The 25,450-nt window shown below is 41.9% G+C and overlaps 1 protein-coding gene across 1 annotated transcript in view; it reads left to right on the top strand.

Annotated features, from left to right (window-relative positions):
- Positions 1 to 25,450, top strand: part of LOC126412424 (molybdenum cofactor biosynthesis protein 1-like) — a 262,733-nt gene that overhangs the window by 75,019 nt on the left and 162,264 nt on the right. The window contains exons 4-5 of the mRNA XM_050082019.1: positions 1,246 to 1,391; positions 14,717 to 14,802. Of these exons, the coding sequence (XP_049937976.1) occupies positions 1,246 to 1,391; positions 14,717 to 14,802 (232 nt within the window). The remainder of the gene's footprint in view (positions 1 to 1,245; positions 1,392 to 14,716; positions 14,803 to 25,450) is intronic.

Genomic DNA, 25,450 nt, shown 5'->3' with positions numbered 1-25,450 from the left:
TTGAATACTGCTCAGCAGTGTGGGATCCGTACCAGATAGGGTTGATAGAAGAGATAGAGAAGATCCAACAGAGAGCAGCATGCTTCGTTATAGGATCATTTAGTAATCATGAAAGCATTACGGATATGTTAGATAAACTCCAGTGGACGACTCTGCAGGAGAGACGCTCAGTAGCTCGGTATGGGCTTTTGTTGAAGTTTCGAGAACATACCTTCACTGAGGAGTCAAGCAGTATATTGCTCCCTCCTACGTATATCTCATGAAGAGACCATGAGGATAAAATGAGAGAGATTAGAGCCCGCACAGAGGCATACCGACAATCCTTCTTTCCACGAACAATACGAGACTGGAATAGAAGGGAGAACCAATAGAGGTATGCAAGGTACCCTACACCGTCAGGTGGCTTGAGGAGTATGGATGTAGATGTAGATGTAGACCAAAAAATGTTTTTCTTGTAATGAAGACACTAAAGTGGGGGTCAGTCATGCTGTTATTGCTTTTAATGATGGCAACATTGGTAGCGTGAAAGTGCTACAACATATGGGAATTAATTCTGGAGCAAACTGCATCAGAGAATTTGAATGGATGGACACGGTTTGCAATGGTAAAGCAGAGTATGCAGCACAGTTGGCCACTACGGAGTCCAGAAAGAAGAAAACAAAAAAAACTTAAAAAAGATCAAGAGGATGATATACAGTATGGTGCAGGGTGCTTCTGAGTGACTAAAAATAAAATGTTAAGCATATATTGAGTTACAGTCTATTAAAACTTTAAAAACTCTTCCTGAAAATTTACATTTTCTCTTGCATTTTTCCCTAAATCTCAGAAACTAGTTCAAGTAGCGAATTCAAATTTTCAGGGAGTAATGACATACGTATCCTGAGTCTTCTGAACTAAAAGAAGAACATAATGTTATGTATAAATAAAATTATTTAGAATAACATACAAAAAAGTACACAAAATTTTAACTGTGTAATTAAAAAATTGTATTTCCAAAAGCAGTGGCTGAAATGCAATTATTGTAAGACTCAGAACATATAGTTTAATGTCCTGTAAAAGTTTCTTGTCAATGGCTACAGTTGTTCCTGAAGTACGGGGAAGTTAAGTCACTAAATTTAACATTGTCAGGATAGGGCGTTCAAACTCCCCTTAATGCACATTTTCTCCTTCCTCCACTTGGTGAGCAACACATTTATAGTATTTTCACAACAGCAGTAGCTATTTTCTTACAATTTCTTTTTGCAGGCATACCATGTCCCGGGCTTCAAGGGACGTGTGGGATTTATTACCTCAATGAGTGAACACTTCTGTGGCACGTGCAACCGTTTACCGATAACAGCTGATGGCAATTTGAAGGTGTGTCTCTTTGGGAATTCAGAGATATCTCTCAGGTGAGTGATGAAACATAGAATAATCATGTCCAAGTGAAAATTCATGCAAGGAAACCATAAAATTACTAGAAGACTGACAGACTGATCAGTATTTTACCTTCAGGAGGTGAAATTCCAAAACTTCTTATAGACACATTTGTTCCTCTTGTCCTCACATTAGTTGTGGAGTCTGAGTGACCTTTCAGACCTTCAGAAACTTATCCCTCTTTCCTCTCTCATGAAGGAACTGATAGTTCCAAATGCTGAGTATAGAATAATACTTTCAAACTGTTTGCCATGCACATTAGGTATGTGGTTGGTATATGGAAGAGATAAACTGCAGTTAAATCCAGCAGGTATGAAATGAGTAATCTTTTCTTGAAGTTTTCAGCTTGCACCCTCCTCCCTCCCAGACATACAAACCAGATACCTCTAGCTAAATAATTTGTGAGTATATATAATTTGCCTCTGTCAACATCATGTTACACTAACCTATTTGTGAGATTAAATTAAAGGAAAGTAATCAGGACTGGAAATTATGTAAAGACATTTTTAGCTATGTTCCTAGGTTGTAATAAAGTTAACACAGTATTTCTGTCCATGTGATGGTAACTATGATTCGCCAGCCGCCGTTGCCGAGCGGTTCTAGGCGCTTCAGTCCAGAACTGCGTGACTGCTACGGTCGCAGGTTTGAATCCTGCCTTAGCTCAGATGTTAAGTCCCATGGTGCCCAGAGCCATTTGAACTGTGATTCATGATTATCAGAGTCTATATGTTCCAAATAAAAATTGGAACTTCATGTGTATAAATGTACAAATTATTAGACAATGGGAACAACAACTGACACTTTTAAATTGATGACTAGACTAAGAGATTAATAATAGGAAAAAAACTGCAAGATACTTGGCGATAAGTTTGTTTCAGGACAAGGTAAGGGAGGTGGGGGGTGGGAAGAAGCAGCTCTCTCTTTGTGAGCATACCAGAAATCCTTTATCAACCGAAGGTAAAATAAGATATAAAAATACAGGGTCAAACAATTAATTTAAGTATCTTAAAAACCAAATGACTAATAAAATTGGAAGCTAAGAAAAGTAAGTTCGTAGTAAGTAGGGTGAAACACAGGGGGCTGCAACATATTGCCATTGTTGTTTGACTTGTCTATCAAAGAAAAAAGAAATGGATCGAAACAAAATAAAAGTGAGAATGGAAATGTATCAGAAGCAGATAGGAATAAGCAAGGAACATATTCTTTAATAAAAAAAAAAAAAAAAAACTGACATGTGAGGCAGATTTTCCTACAATTTTATGTTCAAAGCACAGCAGTCTGTGAAAGCAAAATATTTATGACATTGAAAAAAGAAAATCAGTGAGTGAAAAGTGTGTGTAGGTGAATTGTGGTGAAAGATTGGATATTGGAACTTCTGTTAGGCTGCCCAGTATTAGTTAACTTGGTAGTAAAGGAGCAAGTTTGCAAGGGCAGATAACTGTTTGACTACGTAAAATAGAGTGGGAGTATGGAAAAGCTAGTCCAAGATAGGATGAAAAAGATAACAGCAACTTAAAAAATGAACTGATAAGTTACCATGAACCCCATTCCAATCTAGTGAATGCAGTGGTTGACAATATCTTGTGACATTCACCTATAAGGCTCAAACAATAATTCAATAATTGCTAAATAAAAATACAAAATGTTGACAAGACTGTATCTAAGCTGTCACTCTCTTTTGAAACAAGGGTGTTTAAACCAACAAACACGCAGGAAAGCAGGGACAACTCGCACACTAGAGAAGGATGGGCAGTATCATTGAAGGAGTGAGCATAAACCATGTGGAATATGTGTGGTACAAGAAGGGGGGGGGGGAAAAAAAAAAAAAAAAAAAAAAAAAAAAAAAAAAAAAAAAAAAAAAAAAAAAAGAAGGAGAAGAAGAAGAAGAAGAAGAAGAAGAAGAAGAAGAAGAGGAAAAATGTTGATCTGCAAACAAGGGAATAAAAATTTTCCATGTGAAGAGACAATATGGTACTGTGCTGATGAGTGTGTACAAGTGGTGATATACAATATACATTGATAAAGGAACTCTGCATTGGGCCCAGAAGACCACGCAATGCTCTTCGAGAGATGTCCTCTACTATATATCTATGGAGAGTTAGGGGGTCAGTATACAACTCTCCAGGCTGTTATCAACTTCCAGAAGTTGAAGACACTACTTCTCACTTGAGTATCTCCTCAGCTGGAACTACAAGCAGAGTGTACCCTATTCCAGTCTGTCCACCGAGCAGAATTTCCCGGCTCTACAAGGAATTGAACCTGATCCCTTTCTATGGCACGCCTGTGGCATACTGACTGCATGGCTGTGGCAAGAGTCATAATATATACTTGTGAACAATTGAGTTATAATTATTCTGTTTATTGGGGAGAGAGTATGTATATTGCCACTGTGAATGAAACAGTTTAGTGTATCATATCTGGAATGTATTCAGACCTCGTACTTGTTGTGTGAGAGCGCAGTGTCTTAGACACTTGTAGTGTTTGTCTTAGCATGTACTAACTGGTGTGCCTTACTTTCTAGTATTTTTAATTGTATATCATTACTGGTGCCTCTGGCACTTTTGTGTTGCAATAGCAATAGCTTGCAATAGCAAACATTGAGTAAACCATGGTTTTTGGATTAGAAGTAGAGGTCAGCTGGATTGACATTGGGAATAGAGTGATGGGAAGTGGACAATAAGCAGTTATATCGAAGGGTGCATTATTTGATATGTTAAGGTTAATTACAAAATGTGAATTGGAGAATTTTTCACGTTGAGCAGAAGTAAGTTTACAGGACCAGGTGTCAAATTACACATGATCAGTGTGAATCCCTATAGTCAGCATGAACACTGGCACACAGAATAATTTATAGGTAGCCTTGCTGTATATAAAAAATCAGATTTGTGCTGAACTGTCATAAACAAACTGTCACTTCTCTGGAATAAATAGACTCTGATTTGTTAATTACATCTGTGTAAATGAAAAATATAGGAAAACATAGATTGCTGCTTACTGTAAAGGAGACATGTTACACTGTAGACAGGCACAATTAAAAAGGCACTTACACAAAGCTTTCGGCCACAGCCTTCATCAGCAAAAGAGATACAGAGAAACACACACATTCATACACACAGGCAAGCACATGTCCCACACATATGACTGCCAACTCCAGCAGCTTGCCCCTAGCTGCTGGACTTGGCAGTTTTTTTTTCTCTGTGTGTGTGCAGGGAAAGATAGATCACTATTTACCATAAAGAAAACAAAGTTGCACCAGGCACAACACACAAGCATTCATTACGTATCCTGTTTCAGACCTCACACCCTCCATTTTTAACTTAGCGCGTGCCTTTCGGCTTCCTCTCATTGTGTCTAGGCTGCCTTGTCTAGACACAACAATTTTTGGCGACGAGTCAACGGAAAGGGTCTTGTCCTTTCTAATTGCTTACATTTACTTGTGTCATGTCTTTGCCAGATGTACTGTCCGAATTTTATCGCTTGCAGAATCAGCAGACGCAGGCGTTATTGGATGCCCTTGGACAGCTCGTCCAGGGTCAACGTGAACTGCACAACGATGCGGCAGCCGCCGCTCTACCACTACCGCAGCCACAACTCACAGTTGCACCGCCTTTTAGGCCGTTTGACCCAGCTAAGGAAACATGGACGGAGTGGTCACGCCAGTTTGGATTTCATCTCGCCGCCTACAGAATTCAAGGTAACGAGCGGCAGCCTCATTTATTGGCGTGTGTAGGGGTGCAAACGTACCGTATGATAGTGAAATTATTTCCCCGACGCGACGTAGCAACTCTGTCCTACGGAGAACTTTTGTCTGCTTTAGATGCCTATTTCAAGGAAACAGTTAATGTAGTTGCAAAAAGGTATACGTTCTTTCGTACAAAATGTACGGCTGGTCAAACTAATAGGGAGTAGGTTGCAACATTGCAAGGCCTTACAAGGGATTGTGCTTTTGAGTGTGAATGTGGACTCCCTTATTCAGATACAATGGTCCGTGATGCAATTGCACAGAACGTTTCTGATGTTCGTATACGGGAACAGATTTTGAAACTAGTTAATCCCTCCCTTCAGCAAGTGATAGACATATTAGATAGACAAGACACGCTTGACTTTGCTCAGGAATCATTTGCAACTTCGTCAGCCGTGTGTAACATTAACCGGCCCGCCGGGCGCGCTGCACGGCCCGGTAAACTGCCCTCGCGCACGTCCACGCAGCTGCCGCTATGCTCTAAACCAGGTGTGCCGTGACAGCATACAACTGCAGTGAAATCATGCCCGCGGTGTGCTACTAGACATTCGCGTGAAAATTGCCCGTCACGCCAAGCTATTTGCTTTTTCTGTAATAAGAAAAGACATGTTCAAAGTGTTTGCCAGAAAAAGCTCAGATCAGACAATCACAACCATTCCAGGCCTTTTGCTTCGCGCTGGAATCGAACCAAGGACACTCGGGCTCGTGGACCTTCGCCCATGGACATTCATGTAGTGAATTCCACCCCGTCCAGTGCCACTTTCTCAAACAGTGACAGTGTTCGTCCCACACAAAGTGTGCGTCGACGTCGCCGGAAATCACGTCAATTAGCAAGTGATGCTGTACCTGTATAAGTTCAGATTGCACGAGACAGTCACTCTTGTCGTCAGCAGGACAATAAACTTTTTGTAGATTTGGACTTTAATGGAATGGTCATACCATTCCAGCTCGATACTGGAGCTGCAGTTTCATTGCTCAATCACGACACGTACAAACAACTGGGCAAACCTCCGTTGCGTGCCGCAAATGTTAAGTTAAATAGTTATTCAGGTCAGAATATCCCTGTGTTAGGACAGTGCAGCCTTCTTGCAACATACAAGGGACAAACAAAACTTGTCTCATTTTACGTTCTTCGTTCTTCTACTGCAGTGAACTTGTTTGGTTTCGATTTATTTCAGTTGTTTAACATGTCTATAGTAAATCAGGTCCTATCAATGAATCAGACTGTGCCTTCAGACAATGTTTCTCGTCTGTGTGAAGAATTTGCAGACATTTTTTCACCGGGCTTAGGTTGCGCTAAAAACTATGAAGCACATTTGGAACTGAAAGTCAATGGGCAACCGAAATTTTTCAGAGCGCGCAATGTTCCTCACGCATTGCGTGATGAGGTCGCAAGAACATTACACGATTTAGAATCACAAGGTGTAATTGAACGTGTGCAGGCTTCTCTCTGGGCCTCACCATTACTAATTTTGCCCAAACCTTCCGGAAAACTGAGACTTTGTGTGGACTTCAAGGCCACTGTGAATCCACAACTAGTGATTGCAACTTTTCCATTACCCCGCCCGGAAGATCTTTTTGACAAACTGTGCCCGGGTAAATATTTTTCAAAGTTGGACGTCGCAGATGCGTACTTGCAAATACCAGTGGACGAAGAATCCCAGCGTGTCTTGGTGGTTAACACGCATCTTGGTTTGTACCGATTCAAAAGACTGCCATTCGGGTGTGCATCCGCCCCTGCATTGTTTCAGCAATATTTACAAACTGTTTGTGTGTCGGTCCCTACTGCTGCGAACTATCTGGACGATATTGTGATCTCCGGAAAGACAGCAGACGAGCATTTAGCACACCTACGAACATTATTTCAGGTATTGCGACAAAATGGTCTTCACTTGCGGAAGGACAAATGTGTGTTTTTTGCTCGTGACTTACCATACCTGGGACATGTCATCAATGCCCAAGGCATACATCTGAGTCCAGAGCACCTCCGTGCCATACAAGACTTGCCTTCGCCGCAGAATTTGAAGCAGCTACAGAGTGTGTTGGGTAAAATTAACTATTATCATCGCTTTCTGCGCAATGCCTCTTCCATTTCAGCTACGCTTCATAGCTTACGCCGTAAGGGTGTTCCGTTCGTCTGGATGACGGAATGCAAACGCGCCTTTCGCCAGTTGAAATCGGCGTTGCTTTCTAATACTTGCCTTATGCCATTCGATCCCCAGAAACCCCTTTTGTTGATGGTAGATGCATCAGATTTCGGGATCGGTGCTGTGCTTACGCACAAAGATGGGTCGCATGATCGCCCTATTGGCTTTGCTTCCAAATTGCTCTCGTCTGCGCAAAGAAATTATTCACAGATAGAGAAAGAAGCTTTGGCTCTCGTGTTTGGTGTTACTAAGTTCCATGATTTCTTGTATGGTCATCACTTTACCATCATCACAGACCACAAACCTTTGACGTCGCTTTTTCATCCGAACAAGCCTGTACCTACGCGTACAGCGCAGAAATTCATTCGCTGGTCAATTTTCCTCTCGCAGTACCGCTACGATATCTTGTATCAGTCCACTGCTAAGCACGGAAACGCCGATGCGTTGTCCCGTTTGCCTGTTGCTGAGGATAGAGCATTCGATTCTTCCGAACTTGCTTGCATGTTCATTGATTCGGAAACCGATGACGTGGTCGACTCATTTCCGATTGATTTTCGTCGTGTAGCTACAGCCACAGCTGCTGACCCGGTCCTTGCTACCGTTTTGCGTTTTGTTGCTACGCAATGGCCTTTGTCAAAGTCTCGGATCGAGGATCCGTTGGTTCGCTGATTTTTTGCTCACAAGGAGAGACTTTTTGTTCGACGTGGTGTTTTGTTGTTGCGTTCTGATAATCATCAGTCCAGAGTCGTGGTCCCACGTTCGTTACAGTCCTCTGTTTTACGGCTTCTTCACCAAGGACATTGGGGTATAGTGCGAACGAAACAACTTGCTCGTCAGCACTGTACTTAGTTCGGAATTGATGCTGCAATTACGAATATGTGTTCTTCTTGCATGGCGTGTGCCGAACAACAATCCGCACCGCCGCGGAAAGTCTTTGCATGGCCAAAAGCCACTTCCCCTTGGCAACGCTTGCACATCGATTTTGCTGGTCCATTCTGGAATGCTCGGTGGTTTGTTCTGGTAGATGCCTTCAGTAATTTTTCTTTTGAAGTCCGGATGTCTTCCACGACGTCAACTGCCACCATCCAAGCGTTGTCTGCTATCTTTTGCACTGAAGGTCTTCCGCAGACTATTGTTTCCGACAATGGCCCACAATTCATGTCCGCATAATTTCAGTCATTCTGCCAGGCCAATGGTATTCAACATCTGACATCCGCACCGTTTTCGCCTCAGTCAAACGGTGCCGCTGAACGATTGGTCCGGACTTTCAAGTCACAGATGTTGAAGTTGAAAGAGTCGCATTCTCGGGAGGGCGCGTTGTTGCTCTTTTTGTCTTCGTATCGCTCTCAGCCCCGAGATGGTCGCTCGCCGGCTGAGTTGCTCCACGGTCGTCCTCATCAAACCTTGATGTCTTTGCTGCACCTGCCGCATCAGGTTCCTGTGCAGCGGCAGACATCTGCTTTTGCTCCAGGCGATGTTGTATTTTATCGCAACTATCGAGGTTCACGGCGTTGGGTCGCTGGGCGCATTCTTCGCTGCCTTGGCCGCGCGATGTATTTGGTTTTGGGGGCCTCTGGTGAGGTGCGTCGGCATCTCAATCAGCTGCGCCTCTGTTGTCGCACGGGTTCTGCCGCTCCCCGTCTGCTTTCAGCGACGGTGCCATCCGGTCAGCGCCCTCGGGACCCATCTACTGGCTCGCCTCATCCCCAGGTGTTACCGACGATGCCTTCCATTTTGCCCCATGGCGACGCGCCGCTGCCGCCTCCGCCGCCGCCTGTCCTCCAGCTAGTGCCGCCCGCAGTGGATGCTTCGCTGCAGCCACCAAGCGCCTCCCTGGGTCATGCGCCACCGATCGCTTCCCGTGACCAGCTGTCCTCCACCATGGAACTCTTGCCCGCTCCGGACCACATGGCGTCTTCGCGCGTCGGGTACCCCGACGCAATGGAGGTCGACCCTTCGGCCCCTCCTGTCTCTTTACAGGCGCATACACCGCATGTTGACGTGCACCCTGGACTAGGTTTTCAGGTGTTTCCTAGCTCCCCTTGGACCGAATGGCCGGGTGCGGGTGGCACAGCCTCACCTGTTGTTAGGCTCCCCACCTCATCGCATACGTCAACATGGGGTTCTCCCCACGGCGGGCGGAAGCCTTATAACACGACCGTTCGCCGATTTGCAGGGGAGGAATCTGGTGTCACCGCCAGACACCACACTTGCTAGGTGGTAGCTTTAAATCGGCCGGGGTCCATTAGTACATGTCGGACCCGCGTGTCGCCACTGTGTGATTGCAGACCGAGCGCCACCACAAGGCAGGTCTCGAGATACGGACTAGCACTCGCCCCAGTTGTATAGACGACTTTGCTAGCGACTACATGGACGAAGCATTGCTCATTAGCCGAGCCGATAGTTAGAATAGCCTTCAGCTAAGTCAATGGCTACGACCTAGCAAGGCGCCATTAGTAACATTGCATGTATATAAAGAGTCTCACTTGTATCACCACAATCTCCAGATGTACCAAAAGGATGGATTAAAGTTAAGTATTCCAGAAGCTACGTACTTTTCTTTATAGCATTCATTACGTATCCTGTTTCAGACCTCACGCCCTCCTTTTTTAACTTAGAGCATGCCTTTCGGATTCCTCTCATTGTGTCTAGGCTGTCTTGTCTAGACACAACACGAAGCATGCAGGAAGGTCTGATGATTTGCGGTACATATTGCCAAGGTGGCAGGGAGCAAAATAAGGAGTGATCAAAAAACTTCCATTTGAAGGTTGCATAGTTCAGATCAGATCACACACACACACACACACACACACACACACACACACACACACACACACACACACACACACACACACACACACACACACACACACACACACACCCTAAGGTAAGTCTTTCCACTCCCAGGATTGGAATGACTCCTTACCCTCTCCCTTAAAACCCACATCCTTTCGTCTTTCCCTCTCCTTCCCTCTTTGCTGATGAAGCAACTGTGGGTTGCGAAAGCTTGAATTTTGTGTGTGTGTTTGTTTGTGTGTCTATCAACATACCAATGCTTTCGTTTGGTAAGTTACATCATCTTTGTTTTTAGATATATTTTTCCCATTTGGAATGTTTCCCTGTATTATATTATATATCAGTGCTTTCCTCTCCCACAACTATCCTGCAGATCTTGTCCACAAACAGATCTCCCAAGCAATACATTCCTCCCCACCCAACAACAATGTTACTACCCCCAGACCACACAGAAGCATCCCCCTTGTCACCCAATATTATCCTGGCCTCGAGTACATCAACTAATTACTCCGCCAGGGATATGACTTTCTCAAGTCAAGCCCTGAAATGAGATCATCCCTTGACAATATTCTCCCCACACCACCCAGAGTTGCCTTTTGCCAACCCCCTAACCTCCGTATCATCCTTGTCAAACCCTACAATATTCCCAGACCACCTTCTCTACCCAGCGGTTCCTACCCCTGTAACCGACCCCGATGCAAAACCTGCCCCATGCATCCCCCCACAACCAACTACTCCAGCCCCGCTACTGGTATAACATACACAACTCAAGGCAGGGCCACATGTGAGACAACACGTCATTTATCAGCTGACATGCCTGCACTGCACAGCCTTTTACATTGGTATGACGACAACTAAACTGGCTGAGCGCATGAATGGGCACAGACGAACTGTCCACCTAGGAGATGTCCAATACCCAGTAGCGGAGCATGCCCTCCAGCATAATTTTAGGGACCTAGGAACCTGCTACACCATATGTGCCATTTGGCTTCTCCCACCCAACACCAGTACCTCGGAACTGCGGAGATGGGAACTTGCACTCCAACACATCCTTTCATCCCGCCATCCCCCTGGACTGAAACTATGTTAACCAACCTCACTCCCATTTACTCTTTAGTCTTCTCCTCTTTCCCTTTCCTCTTTAGCCATTCATGCATCTTTTCATCCTACATAGTTGCATTTATCTTTATACTATGTACCTCTTTACTTCTGTATTCATCCTCCTTGGTTTGAAGCTGGCAAAGTAATTACAGTAGAATATCTTTGGCTTCCCTCTGACATCCATGCCTCCATCTTTGCTACCCTCCCTGTTTACCTTTCCCCTGTTGCTTCATAACCTGGGTTGTGAATAACTGAATCCACTTTCCCTTCTTCCCCTTTTTTCCCCTCTCTCCTCCCTGATGTAGGAACGAAGTTCCGAAAGCTAGGATACGTCAATTTTCTGTTCTGTTTTGTGTATGTATCGGCTGTACTGAGCTGAGGTAAGTACTGGCCAGGCCCTCTATCTCTTTGTTAGTATTTGTTTCATATATATAAACACACACACACACACACACACACACACACACACACACACACAAACACACACACACAGACACGGTGATGCGTATTAACATTTAAAAACCTCCAAAGCACTGTAGATGACCCTGAGACAAGTAATTTAATACAAGACACATGGGATCACAAATGTTGGATACAATACAAATGTTGGGAAATGTGTCAAAAGTGAATGATAAATGTCACCAGATGATGTACCTTGCCATGCTTGCAGTGGTAGAGCCTCTCGGTCTGTCACACTTGATCATCCCAACCCAAGTCAAGTATTCATATCATTGTGGCTACGGACACACATGTGCGACTTTAGTGATGGCGTTCAGGATTTGAGTCTTGCATCTGGCAGGCAGTATTTTTTCATTGTGTTAAACAATTATGTATTTATATTGAAGTTTATTATTTTATTTACCGATCTTGCAGTTTCCTTGATTTCTTGCAAAGTACAGTACAATGAAAACCTACTGTATTGCATAAAAAGTAGATGAGTATAAACTTCAGAATAGCATCATTGCCATTAAATGACCTATGTTTTCTTTACTAACTAATGTCTGTAAACAAAAAGAGGACAGAAGCAAAAAACACAAAATCAGAACTTGTTTTGCTTGATTACAGCAGGGACAATAATTTTGTAACATATACAATTACAACAGATCATATTTACAAAATGTTTTCGAAATTTGCTCTGTTTGCTCAAATGAAAGTGTTGCACTGCTCAATCATTCCTTTACACTCAGCCCTGACTGCTGCACATGCTGCGGGGTATGTCATCTGGTTATGTCATATGTTCAGTGTTTCTCACCAATTTTTGGGGTATTTTGAAATGTACAAAAAGGCAAATGTAGAAAATTATCACATTTTGCTGCACATTACATGCGTCACATAAAAATAATGTATACAAATCTTCTCAGATTTGCCACTGAATAACTTTGTGCAAGCCTCACAATATTTCACCAACACAACTGTTCATCATCTTCAGGTAGTGGTGGGTCCTGTCATCACTGCTGCAAGATGTGACTGGTGATATTTGCACAGCAGAATTGAAATTTGTCAGGCTAGAAGCAGGAGTACGAATGTGTGGACAGGCACTCCCAGTTGGATGGAAATGCTATTCATAGTAGCCTTCTGCTTATGTGTTGTGGGCAATGACTGCACTTCTGGACACTCATGTGGTTAAAAGCTGAATTAACTCTCTGCAAGGTGCTGCATCAGGTCATACATCGGAGGATCTGGTTTCTACTGTTTTAATTTCATGGCAGTCAGTGCTGGATTCTGGGCAGTGCTTAGTCAAAATTCCATATTCCTGTTGGTAAGATTGCCCACCGTGTGGATACATGCCTCATTCTTAAAAACACAATCCTAAAGTGATGATGCTGAGGATAAAATTTCAGTCCTCTTGGGAAATGTGTGGTGCCCTGTATTCAGGCAGTGCTCTGCTACCACTAATTTACTGGGTGGCATTTTTGTCAGCGCTGTTGAACACAGTGTTCTTGCACAATGTGAGGTGTCTGCCCTATATAAGATTTCCCATAATGGCATCAGATCTTATATATGATCTGTGTTTTCTAAGGTCAAGATTGTCTTTAACTGAACACAAACAATTCCTTAGTTTTGCTGGTAGACGAAAAACACACTTGATTCTGTTTCTCTTAGTGATTCTTTCTATTTTTGAAAACATGCCACTGAAATATGGTAGGAAAGCCATTTGCAGTGCTTGTCTAAGTATCTTCATTTACATCCCTACACTGAACTTGCTTTGCTCAGAACACATTGCAAATCTGTTTACAAGAATAAACATTCTGCTGGAACACTGTTCTTAGGTGTTACAGTTCACCAGGCAGACTGTCAGTATCTGAGATCACGTGTGCTCTATGTGCCAGGGAGTGTAAGACACTACCACATTGTGCAGGGTGATGGCAACATTTAGACTGCAAATATAACTCTGCATGTATCAGTTTGCAGTAGAGACTATGCCCCAGTGTTCTGTCAGCTTTTCTTCTAACCGTGACATCCAGGAATGGTAAGCTGCTATCTTTTTGTACTTCCACAGTGAACTGAATATTCGGATGGACCGAGTGCAAATGCTGCAGGAACATAGGTAGTGTCTGTATTATGTGGGCCACACCACAAATGTCTCTTCAGCATTCTGCCAGAAGGAGGAAAGTTGGATATTTACTAAGGGAAATAGAGGATCTCCCATGGGAACACTGTCCACTTGATCAAAGTAGTTGGTGTTACATAAGAAATAGGATGAGGTATGCACATGTTTAAACAGCACCACAATTTCTTTCTCAAACTTGCTGCTAATAACCTCTAATGAGGGCTGCAGGGCACTTGTGTAAGTAATGATATAACATTTGAGCTAACTAAAAGATCTGAAAGTTCTAGTTTAAGCATCTTCAGGTATTCTATGAAATCCTCTGAATTCTAAATATGACGGTCATAGTCATCCACATGATAAATTTCAAAGCTGTCATGTGGAAATTGCCAGTTCCATCTTGCAGCAGTGATGGTGGAAATCACCACCACCTGAAGATTCCAAAACGTTGTGTCACTGAAGTATTGAGGGAGGGACTTGCATAATGTTATCTGGTGGGGAACCCAAAGTGTTTTTGCAACAGATCTATCAGGCAAGCCTGAAAAGTCACATATACTCCAAGCAGTAAGTACCTGTTGTAAAATGGCCACATTAGTGAGCTTGGCAATTAATTAACAGTTTATCAATAAATTTGGCTTCATTTTGCAAGAAATTGTGCTGTGTTCCACTACTCCCTCTTCAACAAAACTAATGTCAGTTTCTGCTCCACCTCTTCAGCCCGAGATCCTATGTATACTCTTGAGCATTTGTGTAAGATACCTGTTTATTTATAAAAATAAAAGTAACTTCTATCATGACTTTCCCATTCTTGTCCAGTGGGTTTGTTATCCTGCTGTTGCCTACTGCAGACTACAAGATTACTGTTGAAGATTTCTGCAAAATTTTTCTTTCTTTTTAGTGTACCAACATTTCACTGTGTGGTAATTGCCTGGTACTGTTTAACGGGTGTTTTAACTGTTGTTTCAGAGATGCAATACGAAGCAAATGCAGTGAGGATGACTTGCTTGCCATGATTGGGGCAGCAGTGAGAAGAAAGAAGAAACAACATGCAGGTAAGATACATTACAGCAAATGTAACTCTATAGATAGAAAGAAAATTTCTGCTTAACAAGTCATAGCAAACATAAGAGCAAAATAGAACGAAAAACAACAGTGATAGAACCTGAGTTTTTTGTGTAAAATTGGATTTAATTTTTTATTTAGTATTCATTCTGATTAATGCCCATTGGTCAACAGTACATTTCAGCCCTAGAATTTGGTTCTGCAAGGTCCACCAGATAACCATATATGGCTGTTGTAACTCCTTTATTGGACTTCAGAAGTTTTCCAGCAACAAATCTTTTTTTTTTCTTTCTTTCTTTCTTTTTTTTTCTTTTTTTAAAAATAGCTAAAATGCAGAAAACATCATAAAGGAAACACTCACAGAAAAGCATCAGTGTCCTTGAAACAATGGAAACTCCAGTAGGAATATCAACAATGTTGGAAAAGACAGATTACTACTTACTGATGAAGGCTGTGGCTGAAAGCTTTATGTAAGTGTCTTTTAATTCTGCCCATCTGCAGCCTAAGGTATCTTCTTTATGGTAAGTAACAGTCTGTCTTTTCCTTCATTATTCATTAGTGTTCTTTGTTTTTATTGCTGTTTAGCAAGCATCGTGTGGTATATAAGGGATGTGAATAGCGTCAGATGTTGAATCATCACTCTGGAGGATATGAAGGTGCTGCATATTGGTGTGAGACAGCATTATCTGATGAGAGTTTGAAAGAAACCTCATTGTGGATGTCCATTTGGTCGCCTGGTTAAACCTTGCAACATCTGTATTTTTGGAGTATTTGGATCTGGCAGTGGCCTGATGTTGGAAAGTAAGGGCATACTCATCATCAATCTTCCAGTTGACTACATCAGACCACTATAAGTGAGCATCACTGTGTAGTGTACTGAGTACATTGTAATCTGTACACGTCTGTGACTGCCATCTGAGAACAAGTACAGTAAACTCTCGTGCAGCTACACTTTTGGCTAGCTAGATTGACACTTGACAAGTTTCAATTTGCGTGCACCTGGAGCCAAGCATTTGCTGGTGTTTTTTGGCAATCTACTGCTAATCAGTGCACAGGTGCGTGTCAAAAGTCCAAGTATCGTCAATTTGTGCGTGTGTTGGTTGAAGCTCTAGTGTGTTTCTTATTCGTATTGCATGGTTTCATGCCACTGCCATCTATTGGAACTCCTTGGAAGTACAGTACATACAGTATTGTTCTGTGCAGTGCAACGTAGCCCTGTCGAAACCGACAATTAGAGTGCGCCGCCTAACACTTTCCACTTGTTGTCGGTACATCAAAGCTGAGTGTTTAACAGTGAATGTACAACACCCTGTTGTGTTGCCACGTGGGCTTGGGTATAACAGAGGAAATGGCATAGATGTATCGAATGCTTTCATTTGATGGCTGCCACAGCCTGGTTTCAAAAGTCAAAAGTTTGTCTAGTGCATCTCGAGTGTTGTCAAGTTGTGCATCTGTGTGTTTCTGATTTGAGGTTTTGTGCTCCCACTATGTGCCTTAAAGTGTCCAGAGATAAAAGGGACCAAAAACCATAAAGGACTCAGTCGAGTGTCTGTAAAAAGAACACTGAACGTGACTACGGGCACAAAACATAAAACGAATGTGATCTTGTTGGAAAAAGAGCTTCACACTTTGCAGAGAATTGATGCTGGTGAGCCACCCACAAAAGTTGCTGCAGAGTAGGAGTACAATTACTGATCGGAAGACAAATCGATCAGGAATTGAAAAATTTTGTTCCATCCAAGCATTGGGCAGCGCAGTGAAATCTTGAAAAACAATGAGAAAAGGTGCACATCCTCAGTTAGAAGAGGCATTATTTTTGTGGCACGAATAAATAAGAGCCAAAGGTGTGTCAGTTTCAGGTCCTCTATTTTGTCAAAATGAGCTGATGAGTTGATTGAAGGAAAGAAGCAAGAATTCCTCGGAAGTAATGGCTGGCAGGATCGTTTCAAGAAGCGGCATGGCATTCATGAAATTGCCATCAGTGCCAAATCATTATCTGGGGATGAAGCTGCTACGCTGATTTTAAGAAGAAACTGCACACAATCATTGACAAAGGAGGTTATACTGGCAATCAACTTTACAAATGTGATGAAACTGAGTTGAATTACAAAGTGCTGCCAACGACAACCCTTGCCTCTAAAGAAGAAGAAATGGCTTCCGGATACAAAAAAATCAAAGAAAGATTTACTGTCCTCACTTGCAGTAATGCCACTGGTAATCATAAACTGTGTCTTACTTTAATTGGCAAATCCAAAACACCAAGAGCATTTAGACACCAACCAACCAGCTTTGCCACTGAGGTACACGAATCAGTCTTAAGGCATGTATGAACAGTGCCATCTTCAGAGAGTGGTTCCAGGCAGAGTTTGTTCCAGCTGTAGTAAATTACATGGAAGGAAATGGACTTCCTTGAAAAGCGCTACTTCTTGTGGACAATGCTCCTTATCACCCAGGTGATCTGCAAGATGGGGATATCAAAGTTGTATTTCTCCCACAAAATGTTACATCTCTATGTCAACCGATGGACCAAGGTATTCTTGAGGCGATGGAAAAACATTACAGACGCAAGATGCTGGAATACTTAATAGGTGTGATTGATGCTGCAGATGATTTTGTGGAAGCTCTTAAAAAAATCGATGTTTTAAGTGTCATTCATTGATTGCTGAAGCTTGGAATCTAATTCCTCCAGTTCCTCTTGTTAGGTCTTGGAAAAAACTCTTAGATCGTAAGGCAACCTAAGTGATGGGAAGGAGGAGGCAACACCGAAACTCAAGCTGACATAATTTTGGTGAATTTACTGGAGAAGCTGGTTGTAAAGACACACACTTCGAAGACATTGAAGAGTGGATGGAAAATGGCATTTTTTCATGTGACTGAGGATGAAATCGTCCAAATTGTGACCGTTCATAAAGTGTCAGAAGACTATGTTTCTGATGATGAATCAGAGAAAAATATTCCTCACACATTCTGTTATGAAGTGATCCAAACTGCCCTGGAGTACATCAGCCAACAGGAGGAGATGATTTATCCTGAAATAGTTTGATTTCAACGTTGGAGATGTATTGTTGCAGCAATAGTTTCTCAAGCAAAAAAACAAAAAAAATGACATTCGTGACTTCGTTACCAAAAAATAAACTCTAATGAAGCATCCTAGAACTTCTATGTCCATAACTTAAAAAGTTTTTTTTTTTTTTTTACTTTTCTTGAAAGTTCCTCTGGACAGACTTTTCGTTCCTTTGAGTAATCTCTAGATTTGTTTCGTAATTTTGTTCAGTAGTTTATATTTTATTCAAAAGAGCAGGTAATAAAATTAAAACTCCTGTTTTTTCCTGCTGCCAAATAAGGGAGATTTTTTTTCTGTAAGAATGCAAAATAAACGAGCTTTGTTATACAGCATTTAAAAACTTTGAGTTTTCAATCATAGTTTGGTGCCTTTTTAACATGTCAACACAATTTTTTCAGTAAAAAAGTGCAGGGTTATTTGCAACCGTATCAGAAACGTTTTATATACCCTACACACGTTTTACGATCGTATTTCGCAATATTGACACAATTTGAAGTGTTCACATGTGAAAACAGGGGGACTTTGATTTATCTGAAATTTTCGTTATCGGAACCGGCCACCGTCCTGATCATTTTGGATAAACAGGAGTTCACTGTAATAGACTCCTTGCAACATGCTGTGTCATACAGCTAGGAGCAGCCAGACTGGAATTGCCATCCTGCGCATAGGCTGCCTTTAACACCCAAGCAAATGACTGCGTGTGAAGTGGTGCCATGATCGAGAAGTATGGACTGCTAATGAATGGTGTCACATTATGTTCACTAATGAGTCCCAGTCCTGCACTGCTCCAAATGACTATCGTGAAGTTTGACAGTGACACGGGGAGATTGGGAGAGGTCCCATTCTTCCACATTTTGGGGGGGGGGGGGGGGGTCACAAAGGAGTCCCATGGTGTGGGGAGCCATTGGGTATGACTTCAAGTCACGGCTTGTAATGGCCGAGGGAACTCTGATGGTACAGCAGTGTGTAATAGTATTGTGGTGCTATTTTTCAACAGGCCAGTGCTTGTCCACATGTAGTATGTGTCTCTTTAAATTGTCTGCGTGATGTTGATATACTCCTGTGGCCAGCAAAATCCCCATATCTGTCCCCGATAGAACATTATGGGACCAACATGGACGTCAACTCCGTCCCACTACCTGTATCCATGATTGCAATGTCCAGTTACAACAGTTGTGGATCACCTTTCTCAGGAGGGTATGCAGCAGCTTTACGACATCCTCCCGCACTGTCCAAGCCAGACGGGGTGCATTTCTGTATTGATAAGTGGGCTCAAACTGATAAGTTCTGTGTAAATTTGACTCTGTTTTGTTATCACTGAAATAACATCACATATCCTCTAAATTCGCTATGTTTAAATTTGTTTTCTCCCCACCTTCTGAGTGTCTCACTTTTTTTCAAGCAGTGTAATTTAAGACAGACATAAGAATATGAAAATGGGATGGCATATCACATTGCTATTCAACTATGCCCCTAAGAAAATTGTAAGGTAATGGAGAAGAGCAGGTGCACTATTACACTGACAAGAACGTAAACTTAAAGATAGAATTATATTGTGTAACCTATACCGATGACATAATACTAATTGACAAAAACATCACTGATGTGCTAAAGCAATTTGAAATATTAAGGGAGCAAGCTAGGAAAATTGGACTACTAATTTCACCTGGAGAAAAAATTCTTGGCTGATACCAAAATGGCACTAGTTGAACTTATATAGGCAACGACATAGTATTTGGTGTTAAAGAGTTTAAATAATTAGGTGAAAAAGACCACTGAACATCATAATGAAAAGAAGGCCATAGAATCCAGACTTCAGAAAATACAAACTGTCTCTAAGTTAACTAAAAGTATTTTTCCTGGAACTTTAAAATCTAACATTGTACAACAGTGATCAAATTAGAATTTCTTTATGCATGAGAGAGACTCTTTGTCCAACACAAGACATGAAAACAGCAAACTGAATTAGAAGAATGTAAAACTGTAGTAAAAATCTTAGGTCCAAGAATAAAAGATGGAACACATCACACAGAACCCAGCGTGAAATCTCCAGGCAAATTCCAAAAAACTCTTGTTACAATGTGTCTCCAAAGACTCCAACTTGTGGGACATACAGAAAGAATGTATCCAAACAGGCAGCTCATTGGATTCCCACATACTTGAAAAATAAGATCCAACTGATGAAAACAAACAGGAAGAGACCTTAAGAAATTGGAATCACTACATTTCCAGTATTCTGATGTAGTGATGAGTCACACAGAGTGCAGTTTCACAGTAGCTTGATCGATGCTTGTACTTGTGTATGTAGTATATGCAAGTGTGTACAGCGTCTATTCTGGTGTACTCACAATATGCTAATTTAGTGGCTGAGCAGTAAACCGGATCCCTACTCGGTTCCAGTGTGCTGTGCTAATTATTCTTCTTCACTTGACATTTATGCTTGGAGCTGCAAGAGAGGTCATTTTCCAGATAGTGCCACAAAAACAACAAATTCTCAGATATCAGTTTAACTTACACTCTTCAACATGATAGACAACATTTCACATTAATATGTTGCAGAACACTAGATTAGTGTTAAAATTGCCAGAGTAAACATTGTTCTCCATGTGACAGATTGTCACCCAACGTCCAAAATAGATAAATTTTATATCTCTGCACAGAGAAGCAGCTGGTTGCTCATTGTCATCTGTGGTGCTAATCAATGGGTCGAGCTCGTTGCTGGCACAGTGCCACCACAGAGTAAGTGGCCCCTCATCCCAGCAGGTGGCGATGTTTTAACACCCGTATAGCTCCCCAGACTTACCACGTCTGTGGATAACTCCGTCTCTGCACAGAACTTCCCACATTTCCCACACAGTGGGCCATAGTGCCTTTTACACACAATAAATCTTCAAACTTATTTCATTGGCTAAGTTAAAATTCGAGTGTGACATGCTATTTCATAAAAAATAGCAAACGGTAGACATGGATGTTATTGTGACTCTTTCCTAAGGCAACATTTGTGTATTACACTTGTAGAAGTGCACTGCAACATAAAACAGTAGACCGTAAGTTCAAACAATGGAAACTCCAGGTTGGAATATCAGCAGTGTAGGAAAAGATAGAGTGCTAATTACCATAAAGATGGCACGTTAAAATGCAGACAGGCACACTTAAGACACTTACACATAAGCTTTTGGCCACAACCTTCATCAGAAAAAGAAATAGAAATACACACCATTCATTCACACAAGCAAGCACACCTCACACACACATGACCGCCAACTCCGACAGCTCAGACCAGAATGCTAGTCTGTAAGTTTTCTACACAATAAAATAATTATTCTGAGCTACAAAAAAATGGATTCAAAGAACTAAACTGCTTGAAGAAAAAAAAGGGAAGCTCCCTGAAGCAACGTAGTTTCACGAGTGTGCATACCAGTGGTAAATTATGAGAGTCGCAACTCTCTGAAATGGATACAAAGGCCACCAGATTGCATTAGCTTTGTTTGTGTCTGGGATTGTTACCATGAATGGTAGGAGCTATAAGAGATGTGAAGAGTGTAAGATGTTGAGTGATCCCTGTGAAGGACACAGATGCCCTGTACTTCTGTGAGTCAGCATTATCAGCACATAACAAAATTTGAAGGGGCCTAATTGTGTGTCTCCATTTGCCAGGCTGATTGAATTATGCAATATGCAGATTTGTGAGACATTCAGACGTGGTAGTGGCCCCATGTTGGACTGCTTGGGAACGTAAGGGCGGCGTGCTTGTCAGCAAGCTTCCAGTTGACCGTGTCTGACGAGCCCATGGGAGAATCGCTGTAATGTACGCCGAGCACATTGTAACCCTTTCACACCTGCACCTGTCATGTGATCAGCAGTGAGTCACATTCTGCAAGACCCGCAATGACAGTTGTCAGTGAGTATGACAACGACATAGGGAGAGGGCATGTGGGGCAGCATCGGATATGACTTCAGGTCACTCTGACAGCACAGCAGTATGTCATGGACATCCTACATCCTCATTTGCTACCTCCATGTCCAACGGAGTTACAAGAGACAGAGCAGTGAAAACATATCCAGTTGTTGACTCACAAAACGGTTTTGAGCTGTGACGCATGTAGTCTCAAGTGAATCATTCATACAAAAAGAAAAGAAGAAGAAGCTAAAGTCAGAATGTGAAAAAATTGGAGAATGGAATAGATATTTGAAGACTTCACACTTGAAACTCCCAGTTTTCCTATTGTGAAAGTACCTTTGTGACCATATGCATTTCACTGACGATAAACTTTCTTTCTCCCCCTGGGTCTTGGCTCCATATTTTTTCATCCAGTTGAGTCATAATACTTGCATAGTATTTGTGAGGTATTGTTTCAGTCTTGCAAGCTAATCTAAAATACAATCCCTTTTGCATCCTAGAAAACAATGACCACTCTTTCTCTCCGATGAAGTCACCTTGGCTATTTTTGTGCAACTGCTGTTTCATTTCATCCACGGGAACAGATTGGTGCATAGAATCAGTTGTGTGTCAGATTGTCCCAAATTGTTTTTCACATTAGGTTGTAGTCAGGCTTCAACAGACATGCCACTCACTTTCTGGTACAGCCACGGCATCAGCTGGTTTGCACATCTTTTTAATTACTGATCTTGCAATATCACACTGTGTTCTTTCTCAGCATTTTCATATTTGATTGTAATTCTAGGAAGTTTGTTCATGAGTCATCTTACAGACATATGCCACATATGAATTCAGCCACCCATTCCTTAACTGTTGACTATGAAGGAACTCCCCCCATGAACCATGGACCTTGCCGTTGGTGGGGAGGCTTAAGTGCCTCAGCGATACAGATGGCCGTACCGTAGGTGCAACCACAACGGAGGGGTATCCGTTGAGAGGCCAGACAAACATGTGGTTCCTGAAGAGGGGCAGCAGCCTTTTCAGTAGTTGCGGGGGCAACAGTCTGGATGATTGACTGATCTGGCCTTGTAGCATTAACCAAAACGGCCTTGCTGTGCTGGTACTGCGAACGGCTGAAAGCAAGGGGAAACTACAGCCGTAATTTTTCCCGAGTACATGCAGCTCTACAACTTGACTAGAAGAAGAGATCGGTTGGTAGGACATGTTTTGAGGCATCAAGGGATCACAAGTTTAGCATTGGAGGGCAGTGTGGAGGGTAAAAATCGTAGAGGAAGACCAAGAGATGAATACACTAAGCAGATTCAGAAGGATGTAGGTTGCAGGAGGTACTAGGAGATGAAGAAGCTTGCACAGGATAGAGTAGCATGGAGAGCTGCTTCAAACCAGTCTCAGAACTGAAGACCACAACAACAACAACATGAATGAACTGACTCCTAATAAGTAAGATGATGCCTGTAGAAAAGTACAGCAAAACAGTAATCTCAAAAAAGGACAGGATAGACAGTACATTCTGTAGGACATATTAAAAATGATTGGTAAAAGAGACTTGCCGTGTTAAATGCAGCTTTTGATTACATGATAATTGAATTGGATAGATAAACAATCTACTCGCTAAGTGGCGGCAGAACACACACATAAAAGAAGATTATTATTAGGCGAGCTTTCAGAGCCAGTAGCTCATTCTTCAGGCAGAAGGGTTGAAGTGGAAGGAAGAGGGGTGAAGGATAGGTCTAGGAAAAGGGTAGATTTTGAGAAAGTTACCCAGAACTGCAGATCAGGGGAGACTTTCCAGATGGGATGAGAAGGAAAGACTGATTCCACATCTACATACATACTCCACTAGCCACCATATGGTGCATGGCAGAAGGTACCCTGTCTCACTACAATAGTCTGAATAAAATTACTTGACAGTTGACATCAATCACTTGCTGCAACAATGTTGCCACATTGGCTACCAGCTACCGTTTGGTTACAGGTGACAACAAACAAGCGGCTCACTTCACAAATTATGTTAAATGTTTAACACAGAGCAATTTTTCTGGTGGCTGGTGCAAGGTATGTCAGAAATGTTGGATACTCTGTCGACTATTGATTTAATGTGATCAGTGACTGAACTGGGGCAGACAACCCGTTTTGTATCCCTGACTGTAAACTTGTGTCCTAACCCAGCTGAGAAAATTGTGGTCAACAGTCTGCAGCAGTACTAATATCACTATCGCTTTGTTCATGGCGATTAAAGCTAACCCTTAAGGGTAAACTCAAGACAACAAAAACTCAGTTTCAGGGCTGAAAGCAAATTGAAATTTCTCCGTGTCATTTGTTACCTGTAACTATCCTTACACTAGCTGCACATGCTGCCATGTTAGAAACCAGTGAACAGTCCGTGTGGGCCCTTAGTCGTGGATTATAGATGACTGAGGCAGATTCCAAATGAAGAAATAATGACAGGACAAAAAATAAGACCAAATAGAACAGTCAAAACAATGATGAAAAATGATGCAGCAAAGTATTAAAAATAAAAAAATACATTTAAACCAATTAATTGAATGAAAATAATAATCACACTCATTTGGTTAGATTTAGAAATAAAAATTTTGCTACATTGATGAGATTCGAACCTACGACATGCTACACATTAGCTTAATCTGCCAACCATTGTGCTATGCCACAGCACTGCATGAAGTATTTATATATGTGAATGTAGTGACCCTAAAAATTTCAGTTTCACGCAGTGTAGTGAAAAGCTTATCTAATGTAACATGATCTCTGTGAATATGATAACTATAAGTATGATACTGAATTACACCTTGTGCTGATTTATTCGGTAATGTTTGGTTAGTGCTATGAATGAAATGTGTGTCTTTCATTAGCATTGTTAATGTGTGTTGTTTTTGGTGTAGTATCGCGTGTCATGAAATACATAATAAAAGTGTTGGGCTCATAATTCGGGATACAAATACATCAAGAAAGAATGCTGAACCAGGAATTGGAAGTGACTGGCCAATTTTGGTGGAGTTTGGCAACAGCAGACAGTTCAAGTGTGACGCTGACAACTCTTATTGACGTTTGAAGTGCCAACTATCAAGTAATTTTAATTCGACTGTAGTCAGTTCCTTTCCCGTTCCATCTGCCAATCGAGTGGGGAAAAAGTGAATGTCTATATGCCTCTCTATGAGTCCTAATTTCTCGTCTCTTATCTTCGTGGTCCTTATGCGTAATGTATGTTGGTGCAAGCAGAATTGTTCTGCAGTCAGCACAGTGTTCCTCAAAATCCCTCCAGGGATTCCCATTTGAGTTCCAGAAACGTCTCCATAATACTTGTATGTTGTTGTTTCAACCTACTGTTAACAAATCTAGTATCCTGCCTCTGAAATACCTCAATGTCTGCTTTAATTCGATCCCTTGTGGATCCCAGACACTCAAACTGTACTCAAGAAGAGATCACACTAGCACCCTATATGTGATGTCCATCACAGCTGAGCCACACAAGTAAAATCCACCCAACAAACGAAAGATGATTATTCACCTTCCCTACCATGACCCTCACAAGTTTGTTCCATTTCATATCACATTGCAAAGTTATGTCCAGATATTGAAACAATATGACTTCTTCATTCATGACACTACTAATGCTGGATTCTGGCACTATGGATTTGTTTTTCCGACTCATTTG

The sequence above is a fragment of the Schistocerca serialis genome, chromosome 7, assembly GCF_023864345.2.
Source record: "Schistocerca serialis cubense isolate TAMUIC-IGC-003099 chromosome 7, iqSchSeri2.2, whole genome shotgun sequence".
NCBI classification, from domain to species: domain Eukaryota; kingdom Metazoa; phylum Arthropoda; class Insecta; order Orthoptera; family Acrididae; genus Schistocerca; species Schistocerca serialis.
The sequence above is the reverse complement of the archived record's forward strand: the minus strand, read 5'-3'. Positions and strand labels throughout refer to the sequence as shown.